General features: G+C 38.4%; 2 protein-coding genes and 2 long non-coding RNA genes across 7 annotated transcripts in view; 2 read left to right on the top strand and 2 right to left on the bottom strand.

Moving 5' to 3' along the window:
* parvg (parvin, gamma) overlaps nt 1–3180 on the bottom strand; it is a 14058-nt gene extending 10878 nt beyond the window's left edge. The window contains exon 1 of one of the 2 annotated variants that reach the window (XM_082538968.1): nt 4–3180. The gene's annotated coding sequence lies outside the window, so the exon portion shown is untranslated. The remainder of the gene's footprint in view (nt 1–3) is intronic. The other variant, XM_082538967.1, reaches the window with a different exon arrangement.
* LOC309709955 overlaps nt 1–9073 on the top strand; it is a 9281-nt gene extending 208 nt beyond the window's left edge. Inside the window, exon 2 of the long non-coding RNA XR_014277646.1 lies at nt 8372–9073. This is a non-coding gene — a long non-coding RNA (uncharacterized lncRNA). The remainder of the gene's footprint in view (nt 1–8371) is intronic.
* Nucleotides 3267–20776, bottom strand: parvb (parvin, beta). Of its 3 annotated transcripts, none has more exons than XM_082538969.1 (13): nt 20520–20776; nt 14346–14435; nt 13844–13914; nt 13605–13707; nt 10458–10598; nt 9851–9966; nt 9269–9327; nt 9109–9128; nt 6801–6862; nt 6629–6697; nt 6338–6439; nt 6180–6252; nt 3267–4095 (listed from the first exon to the last, which is right to left on the bottom strand). In XM_082538969.1, exons 1-13 carry the CDS (start codon nt 20632–20634, stop codon nt 4019–4021), a joined length of 1098 nt encoding a protein of 365 aa, XP_082395095.1. In that variant the 5' UTR covers nt 20635–20776; the 3' UTR covers nt 3267–4018. The 3 variants fall into 3 exon arrangements, with proteins under 3 accessions (XP_082395095.1, XP_082395097.1, XP_082395096.1); XM_082538971.1 differs by lacking the exon at nt 20520–20776 and adding an exon at nt 17897–17939; XM_082538970.1 differs by lacking the exon at nt 20520–20776 and adding an exon at nt 15973–16158.
* On the top strand, nt 10622–20795 carry LOC309709952. Its single transcript, XR_014277641.1, has 3 exons — nt 10622–11285; nt 16329–16431; nt 20683–20795. It is a non-coding gene; the product is annotated as an uncharacterized lncRNA (long non-coding RNA).

The raw sequence follows: 20795 nt of genomic DNA, 5'->3' as shown, positions 1-20795 counted from the left end.
CTTACCTTCAGCACTCTGGGAGCGACTCGGCAGAATTGAGTTCCTTAGCTGATGTCAACTCCACAAAGTGTCAAAACAGCGATATATCAGAAGTGGAGGGCTGTACTCAATCTGAATAGACTCTTGTTATTTCTATCAATGCAAAGGTCTGGCTGTACTCAATTTGAAAACTGTTGGCTTGAAAGAAAATAACATGTCACAGGGTTGAAAAGGAAGATAAGCGCATGAGAGGATGTGGCAGAGAAGAAGATAGCACTTCCTCTTTTTGATATTGGCTTCGACGCCGAGCGTTTTCTGATAGGAGCGTTTATGCTCTGTGACACGAACCCTGGATAAGACTTTAATAATAAGTAGTCATTGAGCGAACAAGAACAGGGAAGACTCTTGGGTATAAGTGTATTGTTTTGAAAACTACACTTCAGGAGGGCCGTGAGAAGCGTGACACTCAGAGGCCTGAACCACTCAGGCTCGACTCACACATCTCCATCTGTGACCACCCGGATCAATTTGCCGTCATCTGGCCTTCTCGGTTACACAAACACATTAAAAGGAAAAGAAAAAGAAAAGCAAAGATAGACAACAAAACAACGACCTCTGTCTGTGCACTGGCCTTGTTGAAGAAAAGAAAAAGGACCACCCATCAGTCAGACGAGGGGCAATTTAGGGGATGTGGAAGGTTACCATAGCAACAAAGGAAAGAGACAAGAAAATAAAGGCCTAAAATAAACCTATAATTCCTTTAGCTAAACCCAAATTGAAGGAACTGTCTGTTCAAAAGCCAATCTCGCTCAGAAAGCCAAAGCAAATTTAACCAATCTCACAAGCAAGAGATAAAATAAAATTCCCATTCTGCTTGATTCCACACATTTATTTTTCTGATAGCCTAGATTAAACAGAAAAAGAAAAAAAATTCAGACACACACTGGTGAACCAGCCAGTGTTAACTCTGTCTGAATTGACTCATCCATTCTCTCAATAATTCAGACCGGCTCGAAAATGCATGAGCAGTCGTGCACTGTACATCTTAGCAGGTCTTGAGGTGGCACCACAGGGCCAGCTCTGCTTCAGGAGAGTAGTAATAGGTCCGGGTCTCCTTGGAGAGCTGTCTGAAAGGCTGGTCAATATAAAGATACTCTGACTCTGACTCTCCTGGGACGGCAAGAACACACTGCAGTCAAGGCAGGAAGCAACAGCATGAACTTTTAAATATGATTTAAAATATGCGTACTATGCATAGTTCAGAGAAAACATGCTATTAAAGAGTATAGTATAGGAATAACATGGAACATATTAATAATGTACAGTAAAAAGAGGTAAAAAGAAAGTAAACCATTCTTCAACTTTAAGATTTTATGTATCAGGACTTTTTGTTAATAATTTGTTCTAAATCAGGTCTTAAAATTGTTTAATTACAGCCTTGGATTAACAGCAACATGACACACCTTACCTTATCGTTATTTATGTAGCAAAAAAACAAGCCAAAACACAAAAGCAGTGTGTGAAAAAGTACACCCTTACTGTTTCAAAAGCAATTAAGAAGGTAGGTAGGCAGCCAGGTGCTGCCGATCAATGCACAAGAAAAACTGTGAGCACAAAAGAAGAGGTTTTGGCAGTTTGTAGATTTGGAGTATTCAGGTATGTGTTATTACAATGCCACAGGGGGAAAGACATCAGCAGTGATCGTAAAGAAGCAACTCTTGCCAATTTCCAAACAATTTGTAGTCAATCATTGTATAATAAGAAAAAATCTTCACAAGTAGAAAACATTCACAGCACTTACCAATCTACAGGGCTCGGGGAAATTGCAAAAGAGAAATAAAATGCTAGAGCTTTGCAAAGTTGCATTCAAACAAACCACAAGCCATCTGGTACAATGTCTTTTGGACAGATAAGACCAAAGTGGAGATGAAATAAAAGCATATCAGTATAAAGACTTCATACCAACTATTAAGCACAGTGGTAGAGGGTAGTATTCTAGAGTCAAATGGTAAGGCCATCTGTCTGACAGTCAAAGCTTGACCTAAAGTGGTTGATGCAACAGGACAATGATACCAAAAAGAGCAGCAAATCTACAACAGAATGGCTGAAAAAAGAAAAAAAATCAAATCTTAAAAGAACTGCAATGCCTGCAAACCTCAATGAACTGAAGCAGCATTTTAGAGTTTGCAGAAGTAGAAGAGTGGGATAAAATTCCTCCAAAATGACATAAGATTAGTTCTTACTTTTTCACACACTGTTTCTGGATTTAGGCCTAGCTTTGTTAAACAAATACTAGTAAATGGACTTATACTTATATGGTGCTTTTCTATTCTATTTGAGCACTCGAAGCAGTCTCTTACTAAGAGGCTCATTGACAGACAGACAGACACACACACATTAAGACAAGGTTTTTTCTATGTGAAGCAAAGAACCTTTAACTTAACACTCTCTCATTCCAGTGAATTGGTTGGGGGCAACTTGGGATTCAGCATCTTGCCTCAGGATATTCAACATGCTTCTCTCAACTGTTTCCTTGTTTCAGTCTGAGTGAAGCTAAGCTAATTGACTGCATGCATAAAGAAGAGTTGCAAAGATCTTCTTACTGAATTCTTAGAATTTTAAAAGGTTTAATAGGTTTTCAAATTACTTAAACACTGGAAGCAGCATAACACAGTACACACATCATCCAAAAGCAAAGGCAAAATTATTCAGTACTTAGTTAAAACTTTGTTAGGGTCTCACTTACTTGTAACTGATAAGGTTTCAGTGTCTCCTGGCTCTCAGGCACATCCATGGCTCCCTCATCACATCTGGTGCCAAGATGGCAACAGCTGGAACACCAAACTCAAGGCTTTAAAACGACAGGCCACAAACCAGCTGCTGACACCAAGATAGCTGCTTTCACCTCCTGCCATCCTTTTGTGGCTTTTAAATGTATTTGTTCATTAATCCATTTTCTTAATTCCATATTCAATTCAGAGTTGCAAGGGGCAGGAGCCTCTCCAACAACCCTGGATGGGTTGCCAATCTGTTCCAGGGCTAACACATAAAGACAGACAACTGTTCACACTCACATTCACACCTATGCCCAATTTAGAATCACCAATTAAGATAACCCCATGCATGTCTTTGGAGTGTGGGAGGAAGCTGGAGTACCAGGCGGACACACAAAGAAAGGTCCAGTTGGATTCTAACAATTTGAGCTATTTAATTGTAAAGTTTTATCATCTACAGACTGCAAATATTCAAAACAAAATATAATTTATATATAATTACAGTATGCTGTATTGTTTAATGACAAATTTTTATTTGTACTTTATACAAGAACAAATAATGGATTAAATAAAGGTTATTCAAAGGCACCATGGATGTATTTTCTTCATTTTTAGGTAATTTTCTCAGTTTCGGTGTATTTTATTATAGGGTGTTCTATATTTAGCCTTAAATGACAATATGTTGTCAACTTGAAACCTTTCTCCTAAACCTCACAGACCAAACTTTCTACATAAAACTTTTTTTGTGAAGGTTAAACAGAAAATGTGTAATTTTTCTGGATTTTATGGACACGAAAATTTCCGATATACTCATCAAATTCTTTTCAAAGAAAATAGCTAATGATTACATTCATATTTATGAAAAGCATTCTGAGACACTTGATAATATATTACAGCATTTTATAATTTTTTATAATAATCTACGACGGAGCGTAATGAGTTCAGTATGACACACAAACATTTTCCAGTTTTAACATTTCCCCGTGATTGCTATGTATTCAAATGCAGGGCTAAAGGTTGCAGAGTTTCCTGGGTTGCAGTTAACATTCGAGGAGGGAAAAATAAATACTGACATTTGGGGAAGATTAAATACTAGCGTTCAGAGCCTTTTTTCTGGCTAGACCCCCTGGGGCTTTTTAAGTCCCACATAATGATGACTTTCAGTCCCAGTTGGTCTCCTACAGTGTCCAGACTGTAATGTATAATATCAGTGCAGGCACAGGGCAGTGTTCAGGGTAATGCCAGGCATTAAAGACAGGAAAAGCTCATGCAGAGGTTTTGTAGTTGGTGAATAGATTGTAAAGGACTCTGAGGGTGGACTTCAGGTTCAGGTTGACGACATCTAGAAAAGAAAAAGCAAAGATTATTGAAGTCTGGTGTCCCCGAACTGGTTTGGGGAAGAAAACGATTTCCTTGTCTTGGCATGTTTGATAATTATCTTAATAAGAAAAATTGGATGGCTGGAATACTGAAGAACAAAATAAATAGCTATGCTACCATAAAATCAGATTTAAAATGAAAAGGAGCCAGTTCTATCATTGCTGTTAGACTGTTTCCCTCAAAAGGTTATTTGTAATTTTGGAAACTAAATGGTGCTTAAAATATCTCCCAAAACTTTGCAAATTATCCTTAGATGATGTATTACTTCTTACAAAGAGATTCAAAGGCACAAAAGGACTTTCTGTTCTCTCTGCAAGCATCACGTGTTCTACATAAGAGCTTATTTGATTATTAGAATTTACCAAACTAGCCTGCCTTAACAGAAACTGAACATTCAGCTTTCCCTGTTTGGGGCCTCCTCTCTTGTTTACAATGAACCCACAGATGTGGAAACGACAACCTTTACACTGATCAGAGCATTTATACTGCATGCTGTGCGCAGTGCAGTAAATGCTTGAATAAGGTATGCCTCTAAACACAGATATCAAGGTTTTTTTGCTCAACTGTGTCTTTCAATATCTACATTAACCTGTCACTTCATTAGGTACACCTTGCTAGCACTGTGTTGAACCCCGTTTGCCTTTAGAACTGCCTTAATTATTAATGCCATAGATCCAACGCAGTGCCAGAACATTCATCAGAGATCAGAGATTGGTCCATATTGACATGATAGCATCACACAGCTGCTTCAGGTTTTGCCAGCTACACATCCATGATGTCAGTCACCTGTTCCACCACATTGCAAAGGTGCACAGATCGAGACTGTGGAGGTCATTTGAGTTCACTGAACTCATTGTCACTTTGAGATGATCTGAACTTTGTGACATGGTGCGTTATCCTGCTAGAGGCACTCGTGAGAAGAAGGGTAGACACTGGTTATAACGTGATAGACATGCTCAACAACAACACTCAGGGAAGCTGTGGCATTTATGCTTTAATGCTGTTTATCCCAAATTTGTTGCCTTCCTATCACCTCGAGGCAGTCTGGAGATTTTCCTCTGACCTCTGGCATCAGCAATGTACTTTCTTTTTTTTTTTTTCAGACCATTCTGCATAAACCCTAGAGATGTTTGTGTGGGAAAATTACAGGGGATCAGGAGTTTCTGAAATACTCAGATGAGCCTGTCTGGCACCAACAACCATGCTACGTTCAAAGTCACTTAAATCACCCTTTCCCCCCACTGAACTTCAGCAGGTTGTCTTGGTTGTCTACATTTCTAAATGCACTCAGTTGTTGCCATGTCATTGGCAATTTGAGTTAACAAGCAGCAGAACAGGTGTATCTAATGAAGTGGAGTATGGTGTATATGCAGTATTTGTGAATTTGCAGTATCCGACAAGCCTATGCAGGCTTGCTATAGCTATTCATTCATTTCATTAATTCATGAATTTGTTCATTGATTTTTTTCTTTACAACAGGAGTTAAAAAAAACCTTGACTAATCACTGAAGGGAAATTCTTCAGCTACAGCTGCAAAGACTGCAAAAGCTGTGCAACTAAATTAACAAGAAAAAAAATACTATTGGTCAAATTTAAATTCAACACAAAGAGGAATTCTGCATGGCAACACAATGGAAAGAAGGAACCGTTGCAATGCTCAGTGGAAGACTTCACCTTAAATTTTGTTCAAGTGATCAATCCGCTGTATCAGATAACATAATGAATACGTTTTTTAACCAAATTCAGACCTTAATGATTTCAAAAGACTAAAATATGACAAATTAAGGAAATCATTTGTCATATTTTGGTCATAAAGCAATAAAGTCTTATTCAGTTCATTTTAATTTCCTTTAATCTCTAATAAAAGATATGGATATGACTACAAAATGCAACTTAGAGCTGAACTAACTCAGCAGCAGCTATCCAGTTTTAGAGTGTAAGACAAGGTTTCCACCTACTGGACAACTTTTAAAATTACTGCTGCTGTAGCAGATCAACAATACTAACCCTGTAAATTATGCGATTATGTAATACAACAACAAATACCTTCTGGTCTGGCTTTGGGTTTCTTTAGGCCTCCTTCCTGCATCAGCTCAAAGGCAAATGCCACATTGTGGACCTTAGAGGGGAAATAAAAATGGCAGTTAAAAGCGACTTTCATCACCTGCTAAAAATCCTATTTTGACTTTTTAATCTGAAATCACCTTCTGCTCAAAACTCTCAGGCGTGAGGAAGAAGTTATACAGTGGGACAAAATAGTCTTCCAGCAGCCCCATCAGTAAAATCAGGTAAACTCCATCAGCAAACTGGAAACACACACACACACACACACGAATATTGCACATTCTTTAAAATAAAAAACAAGCACACTCTGCTCAAATAAATATTATATGAAAATCACAATCTGAACCAAGGATAAAACATGCATGAAAAATTCATAGATTGTCCTTTGACTTTGATAATAAGGGCCAAAGGTTCTACAGAAATCTTTTTACCTGAGATTCCAGCTCAGTAACTTCCAGATTCAGCTTGTTTAGGTGTTTGTTCACAAAGGTGATGAGTGACTGGAAGCACATTCAGATCATTATTAAGTATTACAACATGACTGCCAACACATGCAAGTCCTAGACATTATTATTGTAGGAAGGAAAGGTATCCTTTTTTTACCGTTTTTACCACGTTAAGCTTGTCAGGTGCATGATCCAACAAAGTGTCAAATGCATCTCTCTCTGTGGCGAAGAGAAAAAAACATCACGGTTAAAAGTGTTTAAACGGTTTCATATTTTAGGAATTGTCAACCATGTCAAAAAGAAGACAGATACCGCTATAATCTCCCACCTCTATGTATAGACCTTAGCTGATTGGTTTAGATCAGGAGATCTGATTGGAATATGGTGTCAAAAGGTCTGTTGCCTGTCTGTCTTTTGCTATTAAGAGTCTTCTTTGTTTAATTTTTACTTAAAACTTATTACTGTCATGTTTTGACCTATTCTACTGTGATTAACATAAGGCCGAACTCATCATCAATGATAATCTAAGCTCTAAGCCCAGATCTATAATCCCAAGCCTATGGACAGGCTTGGGATATCACTGGGTGATATCACTGCCTGAACTCTCTTACGCAGCTTTCTTGTCATTTCTTTAACTATTCTTCAGCAATAGTTCTGCAGGTTCTAGAAAGACGTTCAAAGCTCTTTGGATGTTGACTCGCTGCCTTTTGTTCTGTTCTTGTGTTGAGTGTTGCAGCCCAAGCTCTGAGGAGGCCAATCCATGAGTAATAGCGATCTATTATTTTATTTTTTATGCTTTTACTGCACTGGTAGTGTGTTTGAGATTATTGTCATGCTGGAAAATGAAGCTGTTGCCAATCAGAAACTTTACAAATGCTACTGCATTGTGAATCAAAATCTGATGTTCCACTGTCACATGTCTGTAGACACTCACTGTTTTACCTCTCTCCTTACTTCCTCCGCATATAGTGATGATAATCTGAACCAAAAATTAGATATTTGAAATGATCACTCCATAAGACCCATATCCCCTGATTTTCAGTCCAGTAGTTGTGTCATCTGGCACACCTCAGCCTTTTATCTCTGTTTCGCTTCTTGAAGAATGGCTTCTTGACAGCCACCCCTCCGTTTCAGACCATTTTAGAAGGCTTCAGTGAACAGCAGATGGATCAACTGAAAGTCCAGATGCATCGCTAAGGTCTTTGCTGGATTTTTGCCATTTCTAAGGGAAATGACTTTCAGTCATGTTTATCTCCTGTAGATCATTTTTAGGCCTGTCATTTCTCCTCTTGTCCTCCTCGTTTCCAGTTTCTGAACAGTTTTTTTTTTAACTTCAGATATGTCATGTTTTCAATTAATGGCTCTTTTGGAAACACATTGTTGGTCCAAGAATATTATTTTGTATTATGTGTTTATGTAACAGGCTGCTAGCAAAAATTTCCCTAAAGATAAAATTTAAAATAGTTTCTTTGCTGAGTTGTCTGATATGTGTAGACACACCACTAGCTCATCCCTTAGTTAGGTGCCTTTTTAAAAAAAACTTGAATGATTCATCTGTTTGTCTTAAACAACTAATATTAACTAATGTACTTGCTTTTTATTCACTAAAAAGAACAAATACATTCCTCTGAAATTGGTAAAAGGACTGGTTCCTATATAGCGTTTGTTACTATATCTGAACTCTATACAACATGCCTCATTCACTCAAGACCTTTTTTCTATGTCTAGGTGCTTTTCATCTAACACACTGATGGATGCATCAGAGAGCAACTTGGGGTTAGTATTTTGCCTAAGGATATTTGGCATGCAGACTCAAACCACTAACCTTCTAATTAGTAGAGGACCTGCTCTACCTGCTGATCTACAGCGACCTCAAACTGGTTACGTCTGGACTACAAATGAGTGAAACAGCAGCCAGTGTCCAAAGAAAAACCTTGAAAGACATCCAGAAAGCCTGGAGAACTATTACTCAAGACCACTTTCAAAAAAATATAAACCTGCCTCCTTGAAAGCAAACTAAAACGTGCTTGTTTATGACTCTCATATAGTATGATTTCCATTAGGTAAAGCAGGGGTGGGAGAACTCCAGGCCTAAAGGGACGGTTTCCTGCAGGTTTTAGATGTGTCCTTGATCCAACACAGCTGATTTAAATGGCTAAATTACCTCATCGGCATGTCTTGAAGTTCTCCAGAGGCCTGGTAATGAACTAGTCATTTGATTCAGGTGTGCTGACCCAGGGTGATATCTAAAACCTGCAGGACACCAGCCCTTGAGACCTGGAGTTCCCCACCCCTGAGGTAAAGGCTGGAGCCAGGCTAAGTCTTTACTGAGCTATTAATATTTCATTTATAAAAATAATTGAACATTTTCCCAAGATAATGATTGTTTTAACAAAAATAATAAATGCTAAATAAATGAAGTTCAGTATTTCCACAGTGTTAAAGAGATGTGTTCAGAAGCTCACCAAATCTTCCCATCATCATTCTGAAAAACAAAAAATGAGAAGAAAATATCAACAACAATTCTTTTTCTCTGTGCACCTCGTTTTCTAGCCTCCAGTTATGATGCAATGCATCAGATGCTAGTAATACTTAGAAGCATAACTACTAAGAATCAGCTCTTACTCTGTGGTGCTCGTCAGCTCCTTGGTCATTAGAGCTGTCTGTAGGATGCCTTCTCGTTTCTGCACAGACATGCGATAAATTCTACTGATTACATTATTACATGAGAGAATAAATACATTTGATGATACACCATTATGATAATCACATGGGCAGTAAAAAAAAAAGACAGAAAGATGAAGAGAGATAGAAACAGCTGTCACATGCCTCATTGTATCATATTTTGGATTGGTCTTGGCTATTTGTGTTTTTACACAGCTCTTTAGTTGATGTAAGATACCATCAAAACAATTTCTAATGATTTATTTGTGATTTTTAAAACAAATCTCTACTTGTTTCCATTTTCTCTTATTTTGGTTGTAACTCAATTTAGTGTAATTCAATTTTATTTATATAGCACCAAATCACAATGGCCACCTCCAGATGCTTTATACTGTAACATAAAGACCTTACAATAATACAAAGAGAAAAAGAACCCCATTAGCAAGCACTTGGCAACAGAGGGAAGGAAAAACTCCCTTTTAACAGGAAGAAACCAGGCTCAGGGAGGGACACAGATGTAGGGAAACTGATGGGAGACTTTACCTTGACCACCACCACCTGTACGGAGACGTGCTCGGGCAGCCTGATTGGGGCCTGGAAGTGCATAGCGAGAGCCACCAAAAGATAGATGATAGCCACCAGGTTCTTTGAGTGGATAGCTGTAAAAATAAATAAAGTGAAGATTAAACCCTCTTTCAAAGAGCGAGTTCACATAAAAATGTAAACAATTTTTGAAACTTTTGAAAAAACACCACTTTTCAAAAAGAAACACCGAAAACCTGCAGCTGACAAAGGATAAAGCACGACTTGGTGTAGTAAAGTCATTGTTAACAACACAAACTAAAAGTGCTGATGGACTCACATATTGTCTCTTGTGAGGGGGAGTATTATTCAGATTTTACAATCTTTTCTGTGGCTGTGACAGAAGCCTTTCAAAGTCTGAGAATAAAATCCTAATGATGATGATGACTCATGGTGATTATCATATCTTAGGATGGATGCAGTTGAAAGATTTTTGTTAGGAAGTGAACATCTGATGAAAGATGATGAAAATTCCAAATATATCAACCTCTAATGCTTCAGATGTTTTCTATGTTCCTTAAGAGTTCTGTAATTCATGCATATCACTGAAGTCAGCACAAAAACTCACAGTCTACACTCCACTCAACGGTCCAGCCATGAGGCCTCAGCACATCGTTGACAGCTTCTAACACCGTCTGAAGCTTCTGTTTCTGGCCAATTTCTGACTGCGTCACCTCCGCCACGTTCAGCTTTCTGCCTGACAACTTTTCTGTCGCAAAAACAGGAAAAAGTTGTGTTTTACCACATAGAGAAAAGTATGAAAGCATCGAAAAATTAGAAGCTAACAGATTAGGTCTAGTTAAAAAAAAATGAAATAAATAGACAGAAATATCCTTTGCAGACAACAATGTGGATCTATAAATGCAGACTAACTCTGTGAGGCTAAATTTTCACAAAGAACCAAAGTGACAAAGGAGCGTGAAAACTAAATGCAAGAAATCACACATCAAAATTCACAGAAAATATTTTCTTGCTGTGCATTTTAACTGTTGTTCTTAACACTTCAGGAACATATGCAATTATGTATGCATTTTGTATGAACTGCTTCTATCTAGATAGATAGATAGTAGGTAGTAGGGGTGCAACAATACTCGTATCGATATTGAACCGTTCGATACAGTGCTTTCGGTTCGGTACGCATATGTATCGAACAATACAACATTTTTAATTTATTTTATCAACTTTTCTTCTGACGATGCTGTCTGTGTTGAGCGCTCAGTGGATCTGCGTTCGACTACTCCGCCTAGGCTGCACTGTCGAGTGCAGATCCACTGAGCGCAAGCTAGCGAGACAGAAGTTAAGCTCGTGGCAACGTGGCAAATTGAACCTCCCCCACCCTCATTCAGATCTGGCCTTTGGAACTATTTTGGTCTTCATGTGAAGCATGACCCTGAAGGTAACCGTCATGGACAAAAGTAAAACAGTATGTCGGATGTGCCACGCAATGCTCAATTACATTAGTGAGAACTACTGCGTTAGCACAGTTAGCTCGTTAACGTGTTGGCCGTCCAGCCCCACGCACGGGCGATTCGCTATAGCTCGTTAACCGAGATTTTCCGTGTTGTGCCGTTAACGTCATTTCAGATTAACGCTGACAGCACTAGTGGGAACACAACGAATATGACTGCACATTTACTCCGATAGCATCCTAGTGCAAAGACAAGTGGAAGCAGACAAAAACAACAAGCACGCATGCTACAAACTTTACCCGAGTCATTTAGACAGCCGTTAGCACATGATTCTCCTTATGGGGACCTGATATGTTTAATATGCTGCTGAGAATATAGCCCAGAAGAAGCGGATAGTATAGCTTTTATTTTGGAAAGAGACATTTCTCTGTAATAAACTCTCTTTTCCAAAGATGAGTGATTCCTCAATCAGATAGATTTATTTTTTATTACTTTGTTGTTTCAGCAACATTAAATTTAAAAACTGTACTTTTCAGTTAAAATATATATTTATAATTTTAATAAATGACAAATTAAAAAGGCATGAACATTTTTTTGTATCGAAAAAAATATCGAACCGTGACACCAAAGTATCGAACCGAACCGTGAATTTTGTGTATCATTGCACCCCAGATAGATAGATAGATAGATAGATAGATAGATAGATAGATAGATAGATAGATAGATAGATAGATAGATAGATATTGTAACTGTTATACAATTAGTTGAAATGCTGATTTGTTAGTGTTTAACAGTTTTAAACTGTAATGACAGAATCCAGTCACAAGGGGGGATCCAAAGCCCTTACTAGACACTGCAGCACAATGAAGAAGACACATTTCAGGCAACAAAGGAATGTTTATGTTGTTAACACAGTATATTAAACATGTATTTTACTATAGTGTAACTCTAGAGATGTTAATGTTTATAAAGTGTTCACAAAAATGTTTCTACAAGCAGAATCCTGAATTGAATTTATGATACTTCTCATCACATAATAACAACATAAAAATAATCAGACCCCATCTTATCTTAAAGACCACAGGGTATCATTTCACCCCAATAGGAGACTTTGTTCATAGCCTGCAGGCGTACTTGTAGTTCCTAGAGTATTTAAGTGTAGAATAGGAGGCAGAGCCTTCAGCCGGCAGGCCCCTCTTTTGTGGAACCAGCTCCTAGTTTGGATACAGGAGACAGACATCCTTTCTACTTTTAAGATTAGGCTTTAAAACTTTCCTTTTTGATAAAGCTTATAGTTAGGTCTGAATGAGGTGACGATGAATGCTCCCTTAGTTACACTGAATTAGGCCACGGTTGCTGGGGACTTCCCATGATGCACTGAATGTTTCTTCTTCACTCATCTTTTTTCCCCCTCTCTCACCCACAATATCTTTACACACTAGTTACTACACTTTAATCATCAGTTGTTAGTAATCTGTCTTCCACAGTGTGTCTTTGTCCTGTCTTCCTCCCCTCACCTCCAACCAGTGGCAGGAGACAGCTGCCCCTCCTCAGCCTGTTTCTGGGAGAGCTGTCTTCCTCTTAAAAGGGAGTTTTTCTTTGCCATTGTCGCCAAAATGCTTGCTCATAGTGAGCTGTTGGGGTTTTCTTTGTTTTTCTCTGTATTATTGTAGAGTCTTTACATTGCAATAAAAAGCACCTTAAGGCAACTGTTGTTGTGAGTTGGTGCTGTATAAATTAAATTAAATTAAATTAAATTAAATTAAATTAAATTAAATTAAATTAAATTAAATTAAATTAAATTGAACTGAACTGAACAACATTCATGCTCAATGCTCAACCAGGATAATATAACTTTAGTGGGTATTAATTCAGCTGTTTTTTTTAATTCAATTCAATTTTATTTATATAGCGCTAAATCACATTAGCAGTTGCCCCAAATTTATACTGTCACCATTAGAAGATAACACTGCAGTACTACTTCAATAAGAAATCATCATGCAATAGGAAACTCTCGAATATAACCAATGTTTGGTTTATTGAAAATGCATAGTTTAACTAAAGCAACAGATTGCAACAACCAGCCAATTACACCATCCATAATTGTGATATATTTTGTTTGTGTTAGTGCAGCTAGTTCTAGCATTAATGTTGTGCTGTTGTAAGTTTGATGTTAGATGAAAGTTTATGATTAAACTTTGCATTTTCAATACACTCAGTGCTGACAGAGCGCATTTATTTGATATTTTCTAAAACTGCAAATATTGTAAATCATGATCAGTGATTTTGAGAGGAATCACTCTCACCAAATAACTTCTGGAGTACTTGTCCATCATAACAGTCCTCCTCTAGGTCCTTGACTATGATCCTCTCTTCCTCCAACTCACTGTTGATCCAGTCGATCAGGACCTGGATGCACATCAGAATACAATCGAACTTTGAACAGTTTCTGTACTCTTGTTCTTCTCGCATGATTTTGTCATTGTTCTGATCGCACTGAATCAATGCAGAGATGCTTATGCACAGAAGGTTAAACCAAATCTACCTTTAAGAGATCTTTAAATTTAGGATTTTCCCTTGATGTTGGGTCCAACATGATCCTCTCAGCATTTTCCTCTGTGGAAAACAAAATAATTGTTTATACTAGCATATATAATTTTTCTTCTTTCCAACTTTAAATGTTTTAACAGCTTTTCAATTGTAGGCATAATAATGTCTCACACAAGTACAAACTTCAAGCCACAAAAATTGAATATACAGTGTTCACCCTCACACTCCTGTCAACAGTGATTCACAGTGAAGACAAAGGCGTTTCCACTCCACCCACTTTCATTTCCTGCTGCTTCACTGTCAAACTCCCCATTAGTCAACATGTGTCAACATATTCATATTATGGTTTGTAACCCCAGTAACCTCTGACACCCAGCAGCAAAAACAGCATTTTGTTTTTGCACTGAAGTAAGATTAAGTCCGAAATGAACACAAATAAAGGTTACGTCATATATTATATTATTAGCGGTGATTGCATGTGGTTATTATGTACATACCCAGCAGTGTATCTTCTGGATGGATGTCTGTGCCTGAGGGAAGCAAGGGGGCATTGATGGCATTCTTTCCCTCCTCATGGAGATCACTCACTTATTGAAAAAGAACAACACACAAAAAACTGTAAAACCTGTAAAACGTTCTGGCAAACAGACAGTACAGAAGGTAGACCGACAGACAATGAGACGTGCAAAGACTCTGGGAGAGAAAGAAAAGGAGGAGCGAATGAGAGAGCAGAAAGCAAACACTTGTCAGGGTTACTGGTAAGTAGTAACCCAGTAATCCTGGATCACCACAAAAATTCATGGGGAAAGCGTGGTGCCAGTTTGGTCTCTATTTGCTGGGTGTGCTCCGCCCCTCTAATGATCTGTTCAGTCGTCTAGGCAATAGTTTCACTTCCACACAGTTTTGACTTATCACTTTTAAACATTAGATTTTTTTTTTGACAGTTTGAGATTTGATGAAAGAACAATATATGAATTTACAGACAGACTATTCCTTCAATCTTATCCTCGCCGTTTCGTAAGAAGCTTTGAAAGAATTGCATGCACAGGACGTTTTCTTGGTTTCAAATATTGAAATTGATTTGACTTGGAGCTGGTGGCACAGGTGTCACACATCTGTAACTTTCTCATTTTTACTCTTTGTACTTTTATTCATTAGGAAAAAGCTAGAACCCCTACTTTACATCTTAATTTTAGAGTAAGCTGTTGCGTTTTTTGTTTTTTAAATTGGGTTGGGGAAAATTGATCACTCCAGCTAATTAAAACAAGCAGGGACTCCAACACTTAGAAATAACACACACTTTGAGTCTAGCTTTTAATAAAATCAATTTCTTCTAAGATGCTTTCACTCCCGGCTACTGTGATTCTCCAGGGATTTAAAGGCTTTTTAGCCCTAATGGCCACATTGCCTTTTATCTTTCTGCAATTTCACTTTCTAAACCACGCAAAAGGCAGGACCACAATCAGTGGTCTCAAATCTGTCACCTCACCGACTGTTTATAAAGCAGCTCAGGATGGCTGAGGAAAACATGAGAACAAAAAAAACCTGTCTGCCCTTTAAGGTTTTCATATTAGAAGCATTGGACAAATTTCTCAAATTGAGAATAAAATTAAACAAAATGTGCAGCAGCGTGCTACAATCTGAACAAAATGATAACTTCAAAGCATGAGTGAAGGGAGGATAAACACAATTAGCCCAGGAGGAAGGGTCCTTGCAGCTTTATTATCTGATTCAGCCTTCTCACAAGAGCCGATAACTGGATAAACGGCTGAATCTCTCTGCAGATCAGCAGTTTGCTTTGTAATTACAGAACTGCTTTGCTGCATTTTATCATAATTGTGCTACTTCCTCCTTTCGTGTCCCTCTGGCTCCATTGCTGCTGCTTTTGGGTACAGCTTAGTTGCTTTACAGTCACACCAAAAAAAGAAAATCTCTGTTTAAAATGGTCAGATTATTAAAGATAACTCAATTACTGCAGCAGATCTATACAGAAAAGTAAAAATACTTGTAACAACCGAAACAGCACGCTGCTGCATTTAAACCAACACTGCACTAAGGTAACAGGTTCTGGTTCCCCTTTCCCACATCCAGCTTCCCTAAACTCCAGCATGAAATTCACATTACCTTGTTGCTTCCTCTTGGTCCCACACAGGAGGCCCGCCATGTCCTCACAACAAATCAAGAAATCAACCGATTTGGTCCGAATGGCAGTGAGGGAAGGTAGAAAAATCAGGAGTGTATGTGTGCGCAGCAATTGTGTATATAAGTGTGAGTTTGTGTGTGAGAGTGTGTGTGTGTGTGTGTGAATTGCAGTCGGTGCAGCTGAGCGTCAGGGGCGTCATCACGTGTATTTCTGTCACAACCCTCCACCCCACCTATGCGGTCCAGTTACAGGAGAGGCTGAACGTAATGTCCGTGTGTGTGTGTGTGTGTGTGTGTGTGTGTGTGTGTGTGTGTGTGTGTGTGTGTGTGTGGAACAGAAAAAAAGACACCACAGTGGACCTAAACCCACCACATCATCCCGACACACTGGCTGCCACTGGGATATTAAACCATGGACAAAGACAAAGGATGACCGATGAGGTATTACAATCACTAATTTACTGTAATGTGCAACCTGTATTATAACTGCAGCATAGTGTTTAAACACTTAAAAGAGCATTTTCTAAAATGTTTTGTCTACTGGTCAGTAACTAAAGGTTACTAGTTACAGTCTAATCTTTTCACAACAGCATAAGAACTAGTACACTGGTTTCAGGGCTCGATTCTCAGGCTCATTCGGAGCCTGTTGTAATGTAGGAGATTATCAATCAGGCAGTGACTGTCTGTTAACAGTACACTAATTCAATACAAACAAAGCCTGCAGTCAAGAACGTTTATCTTACGCCAGCTTCACTGGACGTATTCGAGAAAAAAATCTGCTATACTGCAAACCGCCATGCAAACAGGGAACAGTGATCACTCAAATCAGCAGAAGCACATGGTGAAATTTCTTTTGCTTTAAATTAAAAGAAAACAAAAAGCTGTCATATGGATAACCAGCCTCCATCAAAAATAACAGCGTAAAGCAGACTGAAATCGACTTGTGTGGCTCCACAACTCCCTGAGGGGGGGTGGAGTTCTACTGACTCACAGGGGAAAGATATAAATAATGCGGCAGTATGGAGAGGACAGACTGGGCCTTAAATATAGCTCTGGTTATTTACAACAGCACAGGCACCAGTGAGCAACAGCAGCAAGGAGATCACACTGAGCTCGCTTCAGCGGCTTCTTTCTATGGATATTAAAGATGACAATTTCAACTATTTAGCTCAATAAACTACACGTTTTATTTACTTGTATTTACTCTGTCTACACTTGCATATACCTCTTCTTGCTCCTCCTGAGCTGTTCTGTTAATTTTCTCTCCTGCTATAAGGATGTTAGCGTGTTCTTTTTCTAATTAAAGAAAAGGTCAAAAGGTAAAAGGAAGTCCAAAGCTATTTAATCCAGGATAATTTTTTCAGGAACAACATATTAGCAGAAGCATACATCTGCCAACTCTTAGTGAATGTAGCATATGAGACAATATTAACGAGCCACTTTTATAGAAGAAAATGACATTTTCAGCACTCTCCAATGAGTACTGTAGTGCTTGAATTACTTTAACAATCCCCATGTTGGTACTAACTGTGCACTGTTGAACGACATTTTGCAAAAGCTCCTATTAAGAAACTTATAAATACACTTTTTTTTTTTTTTTGCTGTATCCTTCAAGTCTTTATGCAACAGGATCTACAGGAACGAGCCACCCTGATCAAGTACTTGCACAACTGCTTGAAACATAAAATACATTTTGTGGAAGCTAAACTTTTAAATAGCAAATATAATGATATTTCTAAAAGCAAATCAACATTATGCTAAATATATTCTGTGTTTAGCAGTTTTGTATAAGCTGCACTTTAAAAATATATAAATATACGTTATAAAAAATGTGCTTTTTAAAAATTAAAAAAAAGAGGAAATAAAGAAAATTGAAACACATTGGTAAGAAACACTGATCACTTACTGTTGTCAGCATCCATCCTACGACAACAAGGATGTGACACAGTCTTCTCATTCCCTATTCACTTAACTATCATTGTTACAACATGCCTTATGCTGACAAAAGGAAGTAGCCTTGTCAGTGAAAAACAGACTTCCTGTCAGCTTATCAAGGAATAAAGACACACTTGTTCTGTGTGAGACCAGCTCCAGAAATGCAGGACTATGAGCCAATATTAACTATCCACATACAACACCCCGGGATTGATTCTTCAAGTATCTAAACTCTTTTGAAGGGAAGGACTTCCATTATTCCACAATAACATTCCCTAAATTGGTGCTTTGGTGATGGTGGTGCAAAGCATAGTATTTAGCTCTTAAATACATCCACAGTGACCTGTTTGAGGTTAAGGATAGGTTGAGGCTTACAATGCAATTTTTACCTGATTGGGATAACTCAAATGGAAATCTTTAAAACCATGAACTGTAAAACTAAAACGCATGGAGCTTACTGCAAATAAAATGTAGTGCACTTCCCTAAAAACACAGTCATTTAGCATGTTGCTACAAATATAAATGTATTTATATGTGCGCCAATGAGTTCAATGGTACACATTTAAATACACATTTTCATGCAGCTAAATCTGATCCTGGAACAGACCACTCCCATCAAAATTTAAAACAACAACAACAACAACAACAACTTTATATTGTGTTATAGAAGCACCATCTCTCTCTCTCTCTCTCTGTTTTTCCCCCCAATTTTTTTTATTTACAGTACACGTTGCATTACATCGCCTTAAGCAACATCTTTTAATTGAGTAAGAGGAAGCGGTGCTGAGGAGTGCAAACTCCCATCGCTAATTATTCATCAGAAGTGAAGCATTTTTCCAGCAACAACTAGTCTGCTGGGCGTTTTCTTTAAGGGAGATAAAGCGTCACACCCGCAAGTAACAGAAGCCCCAGTTACACACTGCGCTCCATTAGCAACACAAACTTCACATGCCTTTCTTTTGTTATACTGATATTCCCTTCAAACGTCACTATGACTGCCTCCCTTGCACAGAACTGCGTTTTATGTGAGCTTTAATAGCCACTGACCACACAGGGGCACTGCGCTCTCACAGGCTGCAAGAACTGCAGGCACTGGTTCTGTGGCTTATTGGATTGGCTGTCCACATCTGAAAGAGTCATCACATGTAGCAATGAGAGCTGCGTGTTGGTGAAATTAATGTGAGGTTCTGGAGCTTTTATAAGTTAACTGTCACATTGCTTTGCAGCTTTCTCTTTACTCTTTACCAATCTCCTATGGATGCTAAAAATCAGGAATGGCACAGCAACCATGAAATCTGAGCAGTATGACTCTGAAAACCAAAAACAAAGTAATATATAAATTACTTGTGAGAAATGATTGCTTGGTTGTGCAAGTTATACTGATGGACAGCAAATCTAGCTCACTGAAGCAGAATATGCTGAAGCTTTAACCTCAAGTTCAAACAGCAGGACTATTACTGTAATTCACAGAACTCCACCTCTCAGTTATCATCTAATTAACTCCCTCAGTAGTCATCAGCACATTTCTTTTTTCTTTTTTAACCTCCTTAAAACTTACCGTTTTATTCGTTGTGAAAAGTAAGCAATGAAATACAGTACATTGAGACTGTAACTAATAGTTACTCCACTATTAGGACGGGAGTTATAAAGAAAGATGCAGAAAGTGTCTAACCAGACACAAAAATGCAAACGTGTTCCATCTAAAATCGCATGAATCTGATTGAAGACAACAGATCTACATAGGTTTTGGACATTTTTGCTTAATCAAATGTCTTGACAAGTAATAAATAAAACAATTTACTGAAGATCTAACGCGTAATCTATTTTCTGTGAATTATTTTGTGAACTATTTTCTGTGTATTTACAGTGACACCATGTGCTTCATTTTATGCATATTTAAGCAAATTAAAGTGGTTTGAGGGTCTTAAATACCCTTTAAAATGGGACTCCTAACCCATTAAAATGCCTCCGTGTGCCTTCTGGCGACCGCCCTTGAGTGGAGATTACAAACACATGGCTGGAGAGCACACATAGAAAGCACAAACACTGTAATGCACACACAAGCGTTAAATTTCACAGGGACTGTTGTGGGAGATCACAAAACAGTTGATAATTGTGACTAATCCTGCTAGAATAGCAATGATACTCATGTTTATTTTCATAAACCTGGATTCCGGTCTAGTGTGCGATCTATTTATATGTACTTGCCTCATGTGCCAAGCCCGTGGACTTGCTGCGAAGCTTTGTGTCACTCTTCATCACAAATAAATTGGGTTTCCTTGACTCGTGTATACGTCTTTAACTGTATCTGAACTACAATAACACAGTTTAAACTTAAAATCAGTGAATTTATCAACTGGCTACAATAAACAAGGGGAACAAGAAGCACGAGTCGGGATAAAGCAACACTGAACACCTCTTGTTAGAAGTCATGCGAACAGTCAGTGAATCAGCTGCCAGTGATGCCCACGGGAGAATATTTCCATAGCGCAGACTGCAGCACCATGGACAGAAACACGAGCAGGAAAAAGAAAAATGGGGATCTTCCATCATGTAAAACAAAAATAAGAAAAACAAAACTTCGAATGGCCCACCTTCTTTGGACTTTTTCTTCCGCACCAGGGTTCCTCCTAATTTCCCGAGAAAGGACTCGTCCTTTTTCATTTTTGCGGTCTGAGGGTTCGTAGACACGGTCGGAGCCCCGGACATGTTTGTGTGTCTCTGTGTACCTAAGCTCCCTCTCTCTCCCTCTCACAGTGCTCCGTTAATAAGGCTCACTCCTCCCTGTGCTGCGTTCAGGCACAGGAAAAACGGTCCAATCACAGTGACAACAGACAGGCAAACAACAGCAGGAGCGGCGGTTGGTGGGC

Source organism: Aulonocara stuartgranti, assembly GCF_965226115.1.
Source record: "Aulonocara stuartgranti genome assembly, chromosome: 7".
Taxonomy (NCBI): Eukaryota; Metazoa; Chordata; class Actinopteri; order Cichliformes; family Cichlidae; genus Aulonocara; species Aulonocara stuartgranti.
The sequence above is the reverse complement of the archived record's forward strand: the minus strand, read 5'-3'. Positions and strand labels throughout refer to the sequence as shown.

What these genes read in the sequence shown, in the direction of transcription:
- parvb (XM_082538969.1), bottom strand. Translation starts at nt 20,634, where the DNA reads ATGTCCGGGGCTCCGACCGTGTCTACGAACCCTCAGACCGCAAAAATG. An exon ending in AGTACTCCAGAAGTTATTTG is followed by an intron (nt 10,599 to 13,604) that starts GTGAGAGTGATT and finishes TTTTTGCGACAG; the next exon opens with AAAAGTTGTCAGGCAGAAAG. An exon ending in ACCCAAAGCCAGACCAGAAG is followed by an intron (nt 4,096 to 6,179) that starts GTATTTGTTGTT and finishes TTTCTTTTCTAG; the next exon opens with ATGTCGTCAACCTGAACCTG.